Source organism: Protomyctophum bolini (genome assembly GCF_963924005.1).
Source record: "Protomyctophum bolini genome assembly, chromosome: 15".
Taxonomy (NCBI): Eukaryota; Metazoa; Chordata; class Actinopteri; order Myctophiformes; family Myctophidae; genus Protomyctophum; species Protomyctophum bolini.
In genome coordinates, this window is record NC_137876.1 from 34,657,498 (window position 1) to 34,673,826 (window position 16,329).

The 16,329-nt window shown below is 41.2% G+C and overlaps 1 protein-coding gene across 1 annotated transcript; it reads left to right on the forward strand.

Annotated features, from left to right (window-relative positions):
- Nucleotides 1–1,925: 1,925 nt before the first annotated feature.
- Nucleotides 1,926–15,798, forward strand: slc1a8b (solute carrier family 1 member 8b; the record flags this gene model as incomplete). Its single annotated transcript, XM_080784343.1, has 11 exons — nucleotides 1,926–2,090; nucleotides 4,366–4,445; nucleotides 4,788–5,003; nucleotides 7,457–7,499; nucleotides 7,777–7,990; nucleotides 8,957–9,056; nucleotides 10,879–11,112; nucleotides 12,381–12,575; nucleotides 12,719–12,853; nucleotides 15,418–15,550; nucleotides 15,691–15,798. The coding sequence occupies 11 exons, from the start codon at nucleotides 1,926–1,928 to the stop codon at nucleotides 15,796–15,798; spliced, it is 1,623 nt and encodes a 540-aa protein (XP_080640469.1).
- Nucleotides 15,799–16,329: the final 531 nt, after the last annotated feature.

The window sequence follows — 16,329 nt, forward strand, 5'->3', positions numbered from 1 at the left end:
TACTCATAGACAGGCAGACAGACAGCTACTCATGGACAATTAGGCAGGCAGGCAGACAGCTACTCATAGACAGGCAGACAGACAGCTACTCATGGACAATTAGGCAGGCAGGCAGACAGCTACTCAGACAGGCAGACAGACAGCTACTCATGGACAATTGGACAGGCAGGCAGGCAGACAGACAGCTACTCATAGACAGGCAGGCAGACAGCTACTCATAGACAGGCAGACAGTAAGACAGCTACTCATTGACAGACAGACAAATAACTACTCATGGACAGACAGACAGACAGACAGACAGGCAGGCAGGCAGGCAGGCAGGCAAAGAGCTACTCATGTTATGTTATTATGTTATTATAACAGCTACTCATGTTATGTGCAATAATTTGTGCAGTTATGGAAACAGCTCTTTGTGTTTATGCAAGAAAATGTAACACATTTATTTATTTACATATTGTGTGCATGCACAACATGTACTTTGATACATTTTGCGAAAATAAAGCAATTGAAAGAGAGAAGTTATCAAGTATCATTAATGTCGTAATTTTATCTACTGGCCCCTGGCCCCTTGCCATTTTTGTAATGTGGCCCACAGGTAAATCTATTTGAGTATCCCTGCTCTATTGGTATCAACAGAAATCTGGAGAGCCCCTTAAGCTTCTAATAAAATTAACAAATCAGCGTGAATCACAAACACCAGCTCTGTTTAGTGTCAGTGGAAGCAGCACTGACATAATTTTGACCATCAGTGCGAGTTCAGACTGAAGACCTTGCAGCAGTTTATTACTGTCAGAGTTTTCATTAAATAAACTGTGTCCATATGTTCTGCATAGACACTGAGCTTTCAGCAAGAACCTACTGCAGCTGTTGAAGGGGAAGAGACCACTGAAAACAGTTTCTAAAAGTGTCATTTTGATTCAGTGCTACGGACATGAGTGGTAATATAACACATTTTTGCATGGTTACAGTGATTACACTCTTCTCAGAAGAAACAATCTGTCCTTGTGCTGATAAATTACTCCTCTGGCATACAGTACGTATCTGTACAAGTGCAGTTCTTAGCATGCAGCAGATTAACTGACTAGTTAACACTAGTGCACGCACAAGTGTGTAGTACATGCATGTACTGTAGCTGCATTGATTGACATTGAGTGTCCCAGAAGCACTCTCTCTACCCATTGTCCATGATAGGGATTAAAGGTTATTGGATTGGCTATGGGTGACGTACACAGCCATTGTCTGGCAGGACAGTGAAGCTTTGACCTTTTCCCTGCCTGACATAGATGCTTTGATGTCAGCAAACACACATAAACTACAGAATTAACTTGGATGATAGCAACACTGGTAAATGGTTCTACACATTCTGCAGCTAAGCCCTGCATGATAATACCATGATTCCTGCATGAGTAAGCTTCAAAGTCCAATTCACGTCCAGTGTTATAATTTAACTCAAGTGTACAAGTACACCCCCAGAACATGACACTAGTATGTTGCAGGGATTTACCACAATCCAACCCCTTGCTGCTAGAGCGCGAGTAGAGCGCAAAGCAGGGAGGCTGGGTCCCATTACCCAGGCCAGCCGGGGATTGAACCCGACCTCCCAGTCTCTCAGGGCGGACACTCTAACCACAAGGCCACTGAGCTGGTTATGTACCTTGAGAACCAGCTTGCGTGGCTGTCACTGGCTGAAGCTCTGAATATGCCCAGAGTATCTAATCCTGTTATAGGGACTGATGTACAGGGGAACGTTTAGTCAACACTTCCTCTCCATCAGACTAGATGAGCTGTTCATTGTGAGAACTTTTGCCTGTTCAGACAATAAAAACCTGTCCACCACTGGGAATACGCACACCTCATTTCACAGATAGACCACTGTCACTGGTCACCTAGATTGTCGCTGGAGTACTGACTGGACCAAGATCACAATGGAAATGTTAAAGACTGCATTTAATAGTGTTGTTCCAGTAAAAGTTCAGGAGTATGTGAAGGACTATTGCAAGAAGAACGGCCTGCTGACGCTCTCAGTCTTTGCAGTGGTTACGGGCTGTGTGCTTGGATTTCTCCTCAGGACATTGAACCTGTCCAACCAGGTACGGATGGATGGAATATGATGCATGGAATGATGGAATAATGGTCAACAATATCAACATATGGGCTGTGGATCTTTATGAGGCTATGAAGATAAATTGTGCAAAGAGAAAGGTTTTAGAGTCCCATGTGACAAAACAGTATTTTGTGCTCTGGAGTGTTTAATGGTAAAGTGGCATGTATTCAAAATAGAAACTGAGGTTCTTCCCAGCTGGGCTATTTGCTTTTGAGTTTAGGCTTACTACAGGGAAACACTTTGTGTTTGGAGGGGGGAGACAATGCCGTTTTCCCCAGTGGTGTTATGTAATGTCCTGCTTACCAGCCTCTTACTAAGTGCAAGAGGTCTTTTGTCCTTGCTGTCTGACTCTGACATCAACTTACATGGTGTTTGGAACTGGTTATAATGTTCAGCTGATTGATTAGTGGATGGGTAGCTTCAGAGACCACAGGCTTTTCATTTTCACAAGAAAAAGAAAAGCCTGGGAAAACATTTTCTGATCTGGTCTAGGAGTGGAAGTGAACTACAGTGCAGAGGGGCGTCGCACCAAATTTGGTGACGTCAGTGTTCTCCATTGTTTTCTACAGGGGAGGGGCGCTCAGATTGGTGATCCCAGCGGCACCCACGCTGGGAAAGACCTAGAATGCGGAAGTAGCGTGATTTTGGCGGACATATACCGCTCAAGGAAATGATGTTGATACAAATCTATTTACATTTTCCATGTATGAAACAAGTGTTGTGATTGGTCGAAAAATATCGTATCTGGGGGAAATACATCTGAATGAGGCTAAACAGCACCCGCCCCTCTAGATTAGAAATCACACTGGCTGGGGGGCCAGGCTAGTGGATGGGCTTCAGCAGCTGGCAGTGATTTTGGGTGGGGGGGGCTATAAGACATCCATTATACTACTGTATATGCTACTAGTTCAACCTGCAGCAATAGCATCATATTCCAGATATCAAAGTACAGCAATGACACGTCACACTACTACAGGCCTACAGTATGTACAGATAGCTGCTCTTACTGCCATTAATAATGACAGTACGCATGCACACACAGTGTGTGTGCATGCGTACTGTCACCGACCAAAATGGAATAAAGATGCAAGCAACTTGCAAGGCGCGCGCACACACGCGGCACCGAAACAACACTAGCACACACACACAAACACAGCCCCTCTCTCTCTCTCTCTTCCCAACTCAATGAGAGCTCGAGCCACTTTCATTGTGATTAAACCAGCGATTATGTTTCTTAACTTTGTGAGATGAATGAAGCATTCCACAATACCTTTCTGTGGGTCCAGTGTGCGGTCAGCTGTCTGCCCCAAGCAAGAATTTCAAACTCACAAAACAAATGTACCTTCCTCTATCACCTCTCCAAGTCTGAGCTTGACTGACAGCTAGTTTCCCCTCATTTGCCACAATATACAGTTATAGCTGCCTAACCCCTTATCCAGGCCTATTCAACTCAAGATTTTTTTTGTTTTGTTGTTATTTTATGGTCAGTGAAGAGAGACAGGAAACAGGGAGAGAGCAGGGGAAACAGCCTACTATATAAAATGAGGAAACCTCTATTTATTTTTCATCCATTTTTCTCCTCGTGGGTTGACCAAACGATCTGAGCTTGCACACAGGCATTGATCATTGGCATATGAAGAGAGTGACTAATATAATATAATATAATATAATATAATATAATATAATATAATATAATATAATATAATATAATATAATATAATATAATATAATATAATATAATATAATATAAGCAAATATTTAACTTTTCCCAAATTTAAGCTGTTTATTTGTGTTTTTGTGAATTGTCCTCGCAGGCTATAGCATCTGTAGTCTTGGTTGTGGTCCCGCGAGGAGGGAACCCCAGCCACTGCAGTTTTACTGAGGTTAGGTTTAGGTATAGTTTTACTGAGGTTAAGGTTAGGGTTAGGTTTAGGCATGTTTTACTGAGGTTAAGGTTAGGGTTAGGTTTAGGTGTAGGCTGTCAATCACAGCGACTGGCCAGTCACAGCGCACCCTCTACGTCACTCTGTACTCAACTCGAGGACGGAACCATGCTCACTGTGGTCCCATTATAACCCGGATGAATGGTGGGTGCAAATGCCGAGCATGGACTAGTGTAGCAATTTGTCCGCCTGGCGAGGGAATTGAACAGGGGACTCTTGTCACTCTTCGTCGGTTTTTATTTATTATCTAACTGCATGTAAAATGAGTTTAAGAAGACTTTCCTATGACCTATGCTCAATCATACACTTCTCCAATAGGCCAAGATCTACTTCTCTTTCCCTGGAGAGCTGCTGATGAGGATGCTTAAGATGTTGATTCTACCTCTCATCACCTCTAGGTAAAACACTGACAGACTATAGAGGGTATATATGAGCATGACATCAGCATCATACCGGGAAGTTATATGCGGGAACGCCTACTGAGTGGCATTTTTTTTAAACTTTTTGGCCTTGATAGCATACATCCAAACAAAAATCTGCAAATCTGATTGCATAAAAAAATGCTAAACTCAGTTTGCCACTTTATGCATGCGCATACCCTCTATGTTTTTTTAAACAATTATTTGGAGGCCGGTTGAGATGCACTGATGTGTGGTCCAGGGATAGTCAGGGGTTCCAGAAGGTAGTCCTGTAGATACGTAAGCACCTGTCCTAACTAACCTGTCCTTTTTTCCCTGCAGTCTTATGTCCGGTCTGTCAGCCATGGACACGAAGGCTAGTGGTCGGCTAGGGGTCCTGACCATCACCTACTACCTGTGGACCACGTTCATAGCTGTCATTGTGGGTATCGTGCTGGTGCTAGTCATTCACCCAGGCACGGGACACGAGAAGGATGGTCACCATGCCGGATCAGAGCCTGTCATGACCTCTGCTGATGCACTTTTAGATCTAATCAGGTACAAATTGTCTCACACGCACGCACACACATAAGCATGCACACACATGGATGCATGTTTGTGTATAGTGATTTGCACAGAGCTGGGACCGAACCCCAGTCTCCCACCGATGCACAACCTGCCAATAGAGCTGCATGAGTCCGATTCCCAAAGTTGTTGTTTTCCTGCATGCAAATACGCATAAAATCCTCAGTTTCTCAAATACTCATGTTTCATACAGACATGTGACATGTGTCAAGATAACTTTTCAATCTTTCAAAATGTAATTGTAAGACTTTATTTTTAACATTGATGCACAGATCACCATTGACATACGTCATAGTCATAGGGCTCTATTTTTGTTCGAGCATTCTAAATACACTATTTGGGGATTTAGCAGTGGGGAAGGGGCATTCCCGCACTAAAGTGGCTATTTTCACCAATCACCGTGCCACATGCCATTGCCTTTAAGAGATCCCTTATCCGTTGCCCGTTATGCCCAGTTCTATATTGCTTCATAGCCATACGGTCTATAGCCCATGGAAGAGTGATGCGTTGCTGCCTTGAAGTCTCACTTGTGCTGCCCATAGTCTTGCGAAGAAGACGACACCCGGAAAAAACGTGAAAACAAATCCAAGACGGTTTAGTATAATGTTATAGAATTTATAAAAATAATATATTCTTTGCATTCTGTTCCCAGACAGTGTTTTTGGTTAAAAAAATAAATAAATAAAAAATAGCTATATTCATCTTCCTATAAACTAAAGAACGGAACATACAGAATGTAGGAAACACAATTCCCCTGGTGAAAGACTCTCTTCTTTCTTTTTAGATATTTGGTGTTCATATAGAACACATAGAACACAACTCTCAAAAACTGATTACCTATTTGAATACTCAGGACCCCAATGGAAACAAGACATGGTGCTTTCTTGGGTTAAATCCTTTTAGCATTGCATTTGTATTAAACTGTACTCTTCTGTGCTTTTTTGGCAAACTGTTAATTATTCAATCAATCAATCAATCACACAAACTGTCACAAACATTGTCTTGACATCATGTAGATGTCATTTTGAAAAACAGTGGAAAACATTATTATATCCACCTCTCAGACACCGCTTGTGAGTTGTGAGTGACAAAAATAATACTTAGCCAAATAAGGGCCTGCCCTCAAGATTACTGATCTTAATGAATATTGTAAACAATTTGTATAGAAGAGTATGTTAATGCAATATAAAAATAGATGTCAAACTTAGGCATTGCAGCTTAAATACATTAACTACTTTTACTTATGGGGTCTCATGGTCTCATCTATTTTTTTGAAAAGAATGGAACCATGTATTTCATTTATGATAAATCTGGTAGATCACAAGATCATTCAGCAGTCTTCATTGATTCTTGGTTTTGCAGCTTATCTTTTTTTTAAGGCATGAGGATTTGCCCAGTAATTCCTTGTAAAACCATTCCAGACCCATTAAAGCCAGTACAGTTCCAACAAACCCCCAGTGTCCTCTCTAGATTACTCCTTTGAGGAAGATGAGCTCCTACTTTAACCACAAACTCTTAAGTGACTTAGATTGTGAGTGCTGAGCCAACCACAGGAATAAATGTATAGAACCGACATTTTCATTCATTAGAATAGGCCTACTGGCTTATTGTTTTTGGATCTATGTTAATATCTTTTTATATAAAAAGGAACATTGGGGCCCTTGCATTAATCTGCCTGTGCACAGGGCCATATGGAATGCCCTCTGTAGGCCGTAGCTTCACACAACTAAGCGTTGGCCAGTGGTCTAAGCATTTCATGTTGAAGGAGGAAAAGGTGATGTTCAATAGTTGCAGCAGCACTCCTGCATCGGCGACTGGCCTAAGAATAGACAGCCATTATATAACTCCTGCTTTCACAGATTAAGAGAAGGACCCTGTGTGCTTTTCACGTCACTGCACAGGGCCTGCGACGTGGTAGATGTAAACAGGCTTACAACACCGTACATCCATGTCAGAGATCCAATAAAGCCTATTAGATTATATTTAGAGCTGTGTGGTCAGAGCTTGGTGGTCAAAAGCCAGGTATGTGTTTCAGTGTTTGTGACCTCTCATACGTTTGATGAGCTTAATGTCAGAGTTCAGTGCTTCATAAATCTGCCTTACTATCCTTATGAACCTTAACGACCTTATTCTGGGGTGAATATTCTGTGGTGGGCGTGTTGTGACTTGTGAGCTTGTAAGTGAAAGAGGGGGGACCAAGTGAACCATGGGGGAGCCTGGTAAACTATTTATATAGGGTTTAGTTGTTAAGATTTATTTATTTAACAAAAAACTAAACATAAAATAGGTGAAATATAGTACAAAATCACCCACGCATTAACTCTCCTGTGACTTCACACCGTTGAAGCTGGCTTTTTGATAAATGAGATGTTATACAATACAAATATTAATTATATATATCAGATGAATATCTCTATCTTTTACAGGAACATGATCCCTTCCAATCTGGTTGAAGCCACTTTCCAACAGGTGAGTGGATAAGGACACAAACATTTAAGTTCTCCTTGCAACCTACATGCATGTATGATGTCGATGCTGTTGGGTGGAAACATTGTAAAACTGTTTCTTTTACACAATTTTCCTATTGTTTTTAAACATTTAAAAATAGATCAAGCTTGTAGATCTATTCTATTTGGAAACGGCTGATCTACAAGCTCGTAATGTGAGATATCGTGATGTGTTGTGAGCCAAGTTTGCTCGGCCATTCTCAAGCAACCCGCTTGCCTTTCTCTCTTCTACACCACAGTACAAAACAGAACTGGTGCCCATCGTACAGAATTCAAATATGAAAGAGTCTCAGGCCAACTATGTGTACGTGATGCCCGACTACAACAACCCTGTGCTAGGGCACCCAGTGTTTCTGGAGATCACTCCTGCTCCTGATATCAAGTACAGGGTCATCCCAGGTAGCAGCAAGGGCATGAACGTGCTGGGCATTGTCATCTTCTCCACCACCATGGGTAAGGTGCACAGATGTATATTGTTGTATAATGGTTGTCCAAAACAGGAAATGGAAGGAAAAAAAACTGTGTTCCAATAGGATACAATTTAATTATTATTCTATTACTCACAAACTCCTGTTGTACTTTTGAACATTCAAAATGTTTCCAAAATGGCAAAAATAGCAGATTTACATGCTCCCAATGAGCATATAGATCGGTCATTTTTAAGTACCTGCCCACCATCATGGAGTCTAAGGGTTCAAATCCACCCACTGTCCGAGTATACGAACACAATTGGCTGCGTTTTAGGGAGGGAAGCCTGACAGCAGGAAATGTTTAATGGGAGGAGTAGGATGGAGACACTACCTGTACATCCTCCTAGTGGGGGCTCCTCTGTCAGCGGAGGCACACTGTCGCGCACGTTTTCGGCTGCGCACAGCAGCTGCGCACAGTTTTTAGACAGCTGGTGGATGGAAAAGAAGCTCCACCTCCGCGCCCGACTGACGCGACGGACAGCTTCCCGGACGCGCTCTCCTCCGCGTCAGTCGGGCGTGGAGGTGGACATTCTTTTCCATCCACCAGCCGTCTAAAAACTGTGCGCAGCCGAAAACGTGCGCGACAGTCTGCCTATGCCCACTGGCAGTGAGGCGAGCCTGTAGGGTACAACAGCAGTGGCAACAACTAACGACTAAATTGTGGAGAAAGGAGAAATAGATGTGCGTGTGTTATTCACCATTTACACACGGCCGTCATTTAGTTAAGTTTAATGCCACCCCAGGTCTTTCCAACCCGAAAATGATGTGCGAGCAAAATGGCTGCGGTGTGAATAAAGTGTGTTTATTAAATTAAATTAAATAGCGCCATGTGTTAAATTCAGAGCTAAATTTACGCTCTGGATTTCAATACAAACACATGCGCTTACAGCCACCCACACAAGCACAAAAACTAACTAACTGAATATTTCACATTGTACTGTGTGTGCAGGCCTGCTGCTGGGGAAGATGGGAGAGCGTGGTGCACCACTGGTCAATGTGTGCCAATGCATCAATGAGTGCGTCATGCAGATTATCAACGCAGCCATGTGGTACGACCCTAGATCTGTGTTTCTTAACTAAGTACATCCCTCGGTCTTGTGTACAAACAGAAACACTTGTGCCCGACAGTCCGATTAAAGAGTAGGTGTCTCAAAATAAGCACTATTAACAGAAATCTGCCTGGCAGAGACACAGCTTAGGTCTTCTGAACAGTCCTTTATATTCTGTGGCAGCAGATGATAGTGACCAGTGGCTTGCTTCACAATTAATCCCCTGAATTGAATCAGAAGAACAAAGGTATACAATGGTCTAAACTAAAGAAAAACAAGACATCTTGACCTTGCAGGCGAGAGAAGGGAAAAAAACACCTTAAAGAAACGAGAGACTAAGAACAAAGATGAGAGGTAAACGATAAATGGTAGTGTGAAGTCGTACAACAATATAGAATGCATTAAATGGCTAGTGAGTACATTTCCTACATTATAAATGCATTAATTCATGGGGATTATGGGAGAGAATGAGATAAAAACAGAAAGAGAAAAGAAAGGGAGTGGGTCTTTTCTTCCTGTGAGAAAGTAAAAATCTCATCATTTAATCACAGTTGAAGATGTGACATTCAAGCGAATGAAGGGTGAGTACTTCCTAAAGCAGCTTTAGGTCTTACGGTCAAGTGAACATGTGAATACGGAGCAATGAGCCAGGCGTAAGACAACTGTGTCGTGTGGGTCACTCTTACACGGCAGCGGGTATGCACATTGATGAAAACATGACAACTTAATGTCATGCCATGTGTAGGATAATTTAGCCCCCTGTGAAAGTTCCTTTCACTTTGAACTGCATTGATTGTGCTATAATGTATTTAATTTAATTCTAAATCTAGTTAATTGAATTAGCTAGTAGACGTGTTAAGTCATACTCTGTTCCACTCCAAAGGACATTAAGGAAACAACTCCAAGATTTCCAACTCAAGTCAATTTTTATTTTCCAACTTATTTTATCCACAGTTGGCTTCATTTGTTGAATGGTTGATTTCTTGAATTAGGTTGAAAACCTTCGAAAACAAAGAAACAAGGTTTAACAACATTGCCAAACGATAAATTTATAATCTTTTCAAACAATAGGTTCTTGATTTTAAACAATATTTTCAACTAATCAAATGGCTTTTAAATAATTAGTGTTTTAACAATAGTGTTAATTACCTAAATTAAGTTATTTTATACACAATTTTATTAAGGTCAACACTTCAAATATTCTTAAATTAAGTAACAATCTTGGAATAAAAGAAAGAATAATAGCTGATGTTCAAACTTGTAGATCATCTTTTTCAACTAGCGTTTTAAACAGAGTAAATCAATTTAGAAGTATTTTAAATTCTTAAAGAAATGTAAATCATTTTAACATTTCTAACTTTGTATTATTCTTTTAGTATACTTTCAAACACAAATGAAGGCAATTCTGCAATGTGACTTCCTTCACAATCCAAACTAGCAGTATACTAAACACATTAGATCAGATTTTAACACATAAGCAGTATTGCAAACATAATGACTGAAAACAAACATCACCGACCATTGGCCTCCTTGGACTTGGAACCCATGAGTAGGACTTGCTTCTTGTCTCTGGTCATTTGTTTGTGAGAATGCTCCCACCAGCCTTTTCAGGTGTTCCAGCTCAGGTAAATGAGCAGCCATCTTGCTGGTGCACTCTGGGAGATGTAGTTTTACCTGAGCCATCATGCTCAGTCATAAAGAATATTCAGAGTTTCTGAGTTTTGACTCAACAAGTGTTATATTTCCGATGGATACTTTGTCAAATAACAACCTTCGTCTTTCTCTCTCTCTCTCTTTCTCCTCCTCCCAAATTTCTGTGCAGGTATTTTCCATTTGGCATTGTGTTCCTGGTGGCAGGGAGGATTCTGGACATGCATGACCCAGCCCACCTCGGAGAGAAACTGGGCATGTACTTCATCACAGTGCTTGCAGGCCTGTTTGTCCACGGCCTCATTCTCCTCCCTCTCTTCTTCTACCTGCTGACACATAAGAATCCATTCACCTACATCAGAGGCCTGCTGCAGGCCCTGGTCATCGCACTTGCCACCTCCTCCAGGTAACAGGAGACAGGTCTTGTGCAGGGGTCATCAATATGTGAGTACACGGACAGAGGTGTCCGTGGCATATTGTTTCATTTTGATTTTACACACCATTTTAATGTTCTCATTTTGATCACAAGATCCAATTACTGAATGTCAGTCTGAATGTATGGCACATCAGTGGTTCTCAAACTTTTATTTTCAAGAGCCCCCATAAAATTAGTTCTATTTGTACACTCAGATTTTATGTTTGTCTATACTCATTTTGTATGTCTGTGGCAAAAATATAATTTTGACAAAAAAGTCCACCACAAGCCAGCATGACGATGACCCCTGGTGTTGTTACCTTTTATAATACTATTATTTTATGTGTATTTTCTCCACCTCTCAGACTTTTTTGTTACAGATTAGTCCTATTTTACAGTAGATTTGGCAATCAACCCTTGCCGACACAATGATATTGTAGAAGAAGAAAAAAGCTAAACAAAGCATATTTATTAAACGTAGTATCATATAATTAAATATTCAATTTTTATTTTCACAGAATCAAAGGTTTTATGGTCCTGATCGAATTACCAGGATCCTGAATGGCTTGATTCTATGCTTCAAATAATTTACATAAATAATGTTTGTAAATCTCTATGGGAAAAATGAATGGCCGATTTTTCAGTGGTGCCAGTAAACCACGCTCAGTGCTATGCCCTATAGAGAACGGACAGCCTCGCCCAGTGGCGTAATAAGACGACTGTGGACACACCACGCGGGGTGATCACCGTGGTCCCTCGTTTAGTGGCGTAATAAGACGACTGTGGACACACCACGCGGGATGATCACCGTGGTCCCTCGTTTAGTAACATGCATGAGTCATGACAGTACTTTTCAAGGGTTTTAGCTTGACATGCAAGCTGGTATAATATAATGTACCGGTATATATTCTTGTTTTTTAGGGATTCAATTATTCCTTTTTTGCCACCCTCTAAATCTTTCTGTAATAACACCTCCAGTTAACATTAAGGGCTGTATTTTGCGTGTCTTAAGTACCAGGTCTTATTCCCTAACTTGAGTAAACTAAAGACCTGGAGGCGTGATCAATGCCATTTGGCTATTCTGAGTGGCCAAAGAGCATTGACCACGCCTCCAGGTCTTTAGTTTACTCAAGTTAGGGAATAAGACCTGGTACTTAAGACACGCAAAATACAGCCCTCTGAATCATGGGAAAGGCAAGTTCCTTTTCAGGATAACTTGTATCACCTATAGCTTATTCCCATTCTTACTGTCTCTGCAGTTCAGCCACTCTGCCTATCACCATGAAGTGTCTTTTGGAGAACTGTGGGGTTGACAGGCAGATTGCTCGCTTTGTTCTGCCAGTGGGAGCTACTATCAACATGGATGGCACAGCCCTGTATGAAGCTGTGGCGGCCATCTTTATTGCTCAGGTCAACGATTATGAGCTGGACTTTGGCCAGTTGGTCACTATCAGGTGAGGATGGACATAACTCTGCTAACTTTTGTTACTTTTACTCCCTGTCTTTTCAGTCTGTCTCTCTCCCCTGAACATGACTAGTTTGTTGTGTGATATATCATAGACATCACATCCCTAATATCCTGATTCTTTCTCATCAGTATCACGGCAACCGCAGCCAGCATAGGGGCAGCTGGAATTCCTCAGGCCGGCCTGGTTACCATGGTGATTGTCCTGACCTCAGTAGGGTTACCCCCTGCCGACATCTCACTGATTGTGGCTATCGATTGGGTCCTGTGAGTATCACTAATGATGTCATGCACCAAAGGTGCCCAGCCCACATGGACTTACAATTACGAGACACAACATAATAAATCAATAAAATAAAAACTCAGTTTTTCAAACTCCATTTCAAACATACAGAACATTCTATCTTCTTTCCCCAAGCCTTACATATGAAATTCACTAAAAAGAAAATACATTTCCTAAAACAACAACAATCTTTCATAATCATTCAACAAAAAAGATAACAAAAATAGATGACATTTTACCTAATAGCAAATGTCTTAATTCATTATAATGGACAAATAAAATATATTTCATTTTCTATTTCTTCCTAATCACATAAAAAACGAATTCTATCCTCCTTAGGAGTACCAATGAATATAACCGCTTCCCACCTTCTGATAATTAATGAAACAGTGTTGATTTGTTTTCTTGAAGTGTTGGTCGAACAATAGTAGTTACTGAGTAAATATGGTCAATACAAGATCTTGTTTTATGGAAACTGTTCTGTTTGTCAACAAGTAAGCCTGACCTTTCAAAATGATCTGTAAGTCTATTATTTAAAAATGAGGAATATAATTGATACATTACTAATAAGACTTATGCCTTCATAACTAAGTGCCAGTACGGTAGTTTTGGGTAATGTTTTCAAGACTTTGTACCACTGAGAAGGAACAATACCACTATCGAAACAGGATTTAAACAAAATTTGTAACAACTTCGGTGATTTCAATACCTCATAATTGAAATGTCATCAGTTCCAGTAGCCTTTCTTAATTTATTTTTTCAACCAACCTCTTTACTTCCTCAATAATAAAATGTTAAATATAAGTACTTTGCAGCTGGCAGTGATTTTGGGTGGGGGGGGGGCTATAAGACATCCATTATACTATTATGCTACTAGTTCAACCTGCAGCAATAGCATCATATTCCAGATATCAAAGTACAGCAATGACACTACTACAGGCCTATGTACAGATAGCTGCTGTTGACAGTATGACAGTACGCATGCACACACACGCACGCGCGCGCAACTGGCGCAAACGGCACCGACCAAAATGGAATAAAGATGCAAGCAACTTGCAAGCCACACACACATGCATGCACGCGCGCACACACGCGGCACCGAAACAACACTAACACACGCACACAGCCCCTCTCTCTCTCTCTCTCTCTCTCTCTCTCTTCCCGAATCCCAACTCAATGAGAGCTCGAGCCACTTTCAATGTGATTAAACCAGCGATTATGTTTCTTAACTTTGTTAGATGAATAAAGCATTCCATTCCACAAAACAATACCTTTCTGTGGGTCCGGTGCGGGTGTGCGGTCAGCTGTCTGCCCCAAGCAAGAATTTCAAACTCACAAAACAAACGTATTTTGTCTCCTTTCCTTTTGTTATATCCAAAATGGACGATATGCTCCCAGTCTCTTAACATTTTGCCCTCCACGGACACGGGACAAAACGGATTATAAAGTAAATAATAAACTTATTTCATTTAAAATACTTCCACCCGCCAGTCTTTCACATCATAAACACCCACACACGAGCAGGTGCTGTGATTGGCCAATGACCTCACGGTCTGAGGCGGGCATTAGGGCTGAGCACAGCCCTCTATTGGCTCTGGGGATTTTAGCCCCAATGGCAAGTAAACCAAGCAGGCGTATCTTGGCAGCTGTCAATCATTCAAAGCAATGAAAGCCAATGGAAGCCTTTTGGGCTGTAGAAAATCAGCCCATTTTGACCTATTTTGTGTTTTTCTTGTAACTATTTGATGCTGTTGCTGCTTTAGATTATACCAGAATATAAAAGTATCTATTCTAAAACATTTTAATCCTTTCTCATCTTTACTCCATAGGATAGGGGGGCTCAGCCCCCCTTGCCCATTTATACCAGCCATACCTGCACACATTACTTCCATTATTTTCTTTAGACTGCTCACTTCTTTCAAGAAAGCCTCATCAAATAAAGAATGATTACACCGGGAAACAATTTCTGGGGGTTATGAGTTTGTAGTTGCTCAATTATGTAAGCATGTTCCTTGTTTAAACGTACACTTCACTGCACATAACCTCTTATCAAATACAGTCCCATATAGCCCCATAGCCTTTGTAAGTGTTGATTCCAATAATTGGGTTAACGTATTCTTCTTGACCATTTGGAGTATTGTTTTTAACACATTTATCCAAGTCTGTATATAAACACTCACAAAATGTGTCATGTACCAAGCATCCATATGAACTTGATTATTCTTACATACATACGATACATACGAGATTACATACATTTGTTTACAAAAATAGGGAGTCTACTTGCACCTCTTTAAAAGTAGATCTAGTCTGGAACGATAACGTCAATCAGGCATTTTACATCTGTCTCCCAATAAAGAGATTCTAACCCTAAACTCTCCAATAACTCATTTGGGGTCCAAACAATACAACAATACAACAAATAATTAACAATAACATGCTATAATAGCCATTCATCAGGGGAATATATTTAATATCATCTTTTACAAGGCAGCTGGGGCGGGTAGTACTGCATAGAGAACATGATTTTCTTCTGACTGGTTCACAGGGATCGCTTCCGTACGATGATCAATGTCCTTGGGGATGGCTTTGCTGCTGGGATAATGGCACATGTATGCAAGGAAGACTTTGAGAGGGCAGCTGCTGCTGCCACTCCCATCAATGGCATACGAACTGAACGGGTAAGGAGAAATTACGGTCTCTGACAGTGGGAATGAGAAAGAGAGCCCAATAGCTAACCTGACATGATCCAGCAACAGCATCAACTAATTGCTTCAAGTGTCCCAGCTAAGCATATTGTATATGGCCTCTTTCCCCACAGAGCGACACAGTAATCTCCTTTGGCAATCAGTCTGAGTCTGATTCCCTGATGGCACATCGCTGTGATTATGTGTTCGAGGTGGATGGGGACAATGTCTGCCAGATCTGAGGCAACACAAAATGGACTGGAAATGTTTCACGACCACCTCCCAGGACAACAAAGAAACCACCAGAGTCCAAGAAGTTAAACTTTAAACTTCAGCTGGAGAGCATGGTTCACATACATGTAAAGGTTATGACCTGAATTCAGGTCAAATGTAAGGAGGGGGGGGGGGGGGGGGGGCTTGGTTGGCAATGTTTGCCTTGGCAATGATGCCTAAATGTGTGTTATATGATTGAAATTCTATTAATCACATATGTGCCACAAAGGAAGAAAAACTTTCTTCTAATTTATTTTATTTTATATAACTTTATAGTGAGGCTGCTTTAAAAAAAATCAATTAATATAAGGTTATTTTTCTGGCTTTTGGCTGTGCAGTGTGGAGACAGGAAACAGGGAGACATGCACCAAATGTTCACTCTGCCCAGGAATTGATCAGGGGACTCGCAATCAGGCATTAGAGCCCATGATGTTGCACCCAACCCAACCACCTGGTCACCAGGTACCAGGTGAAGTGTGAATGTCATACACATACTCTAT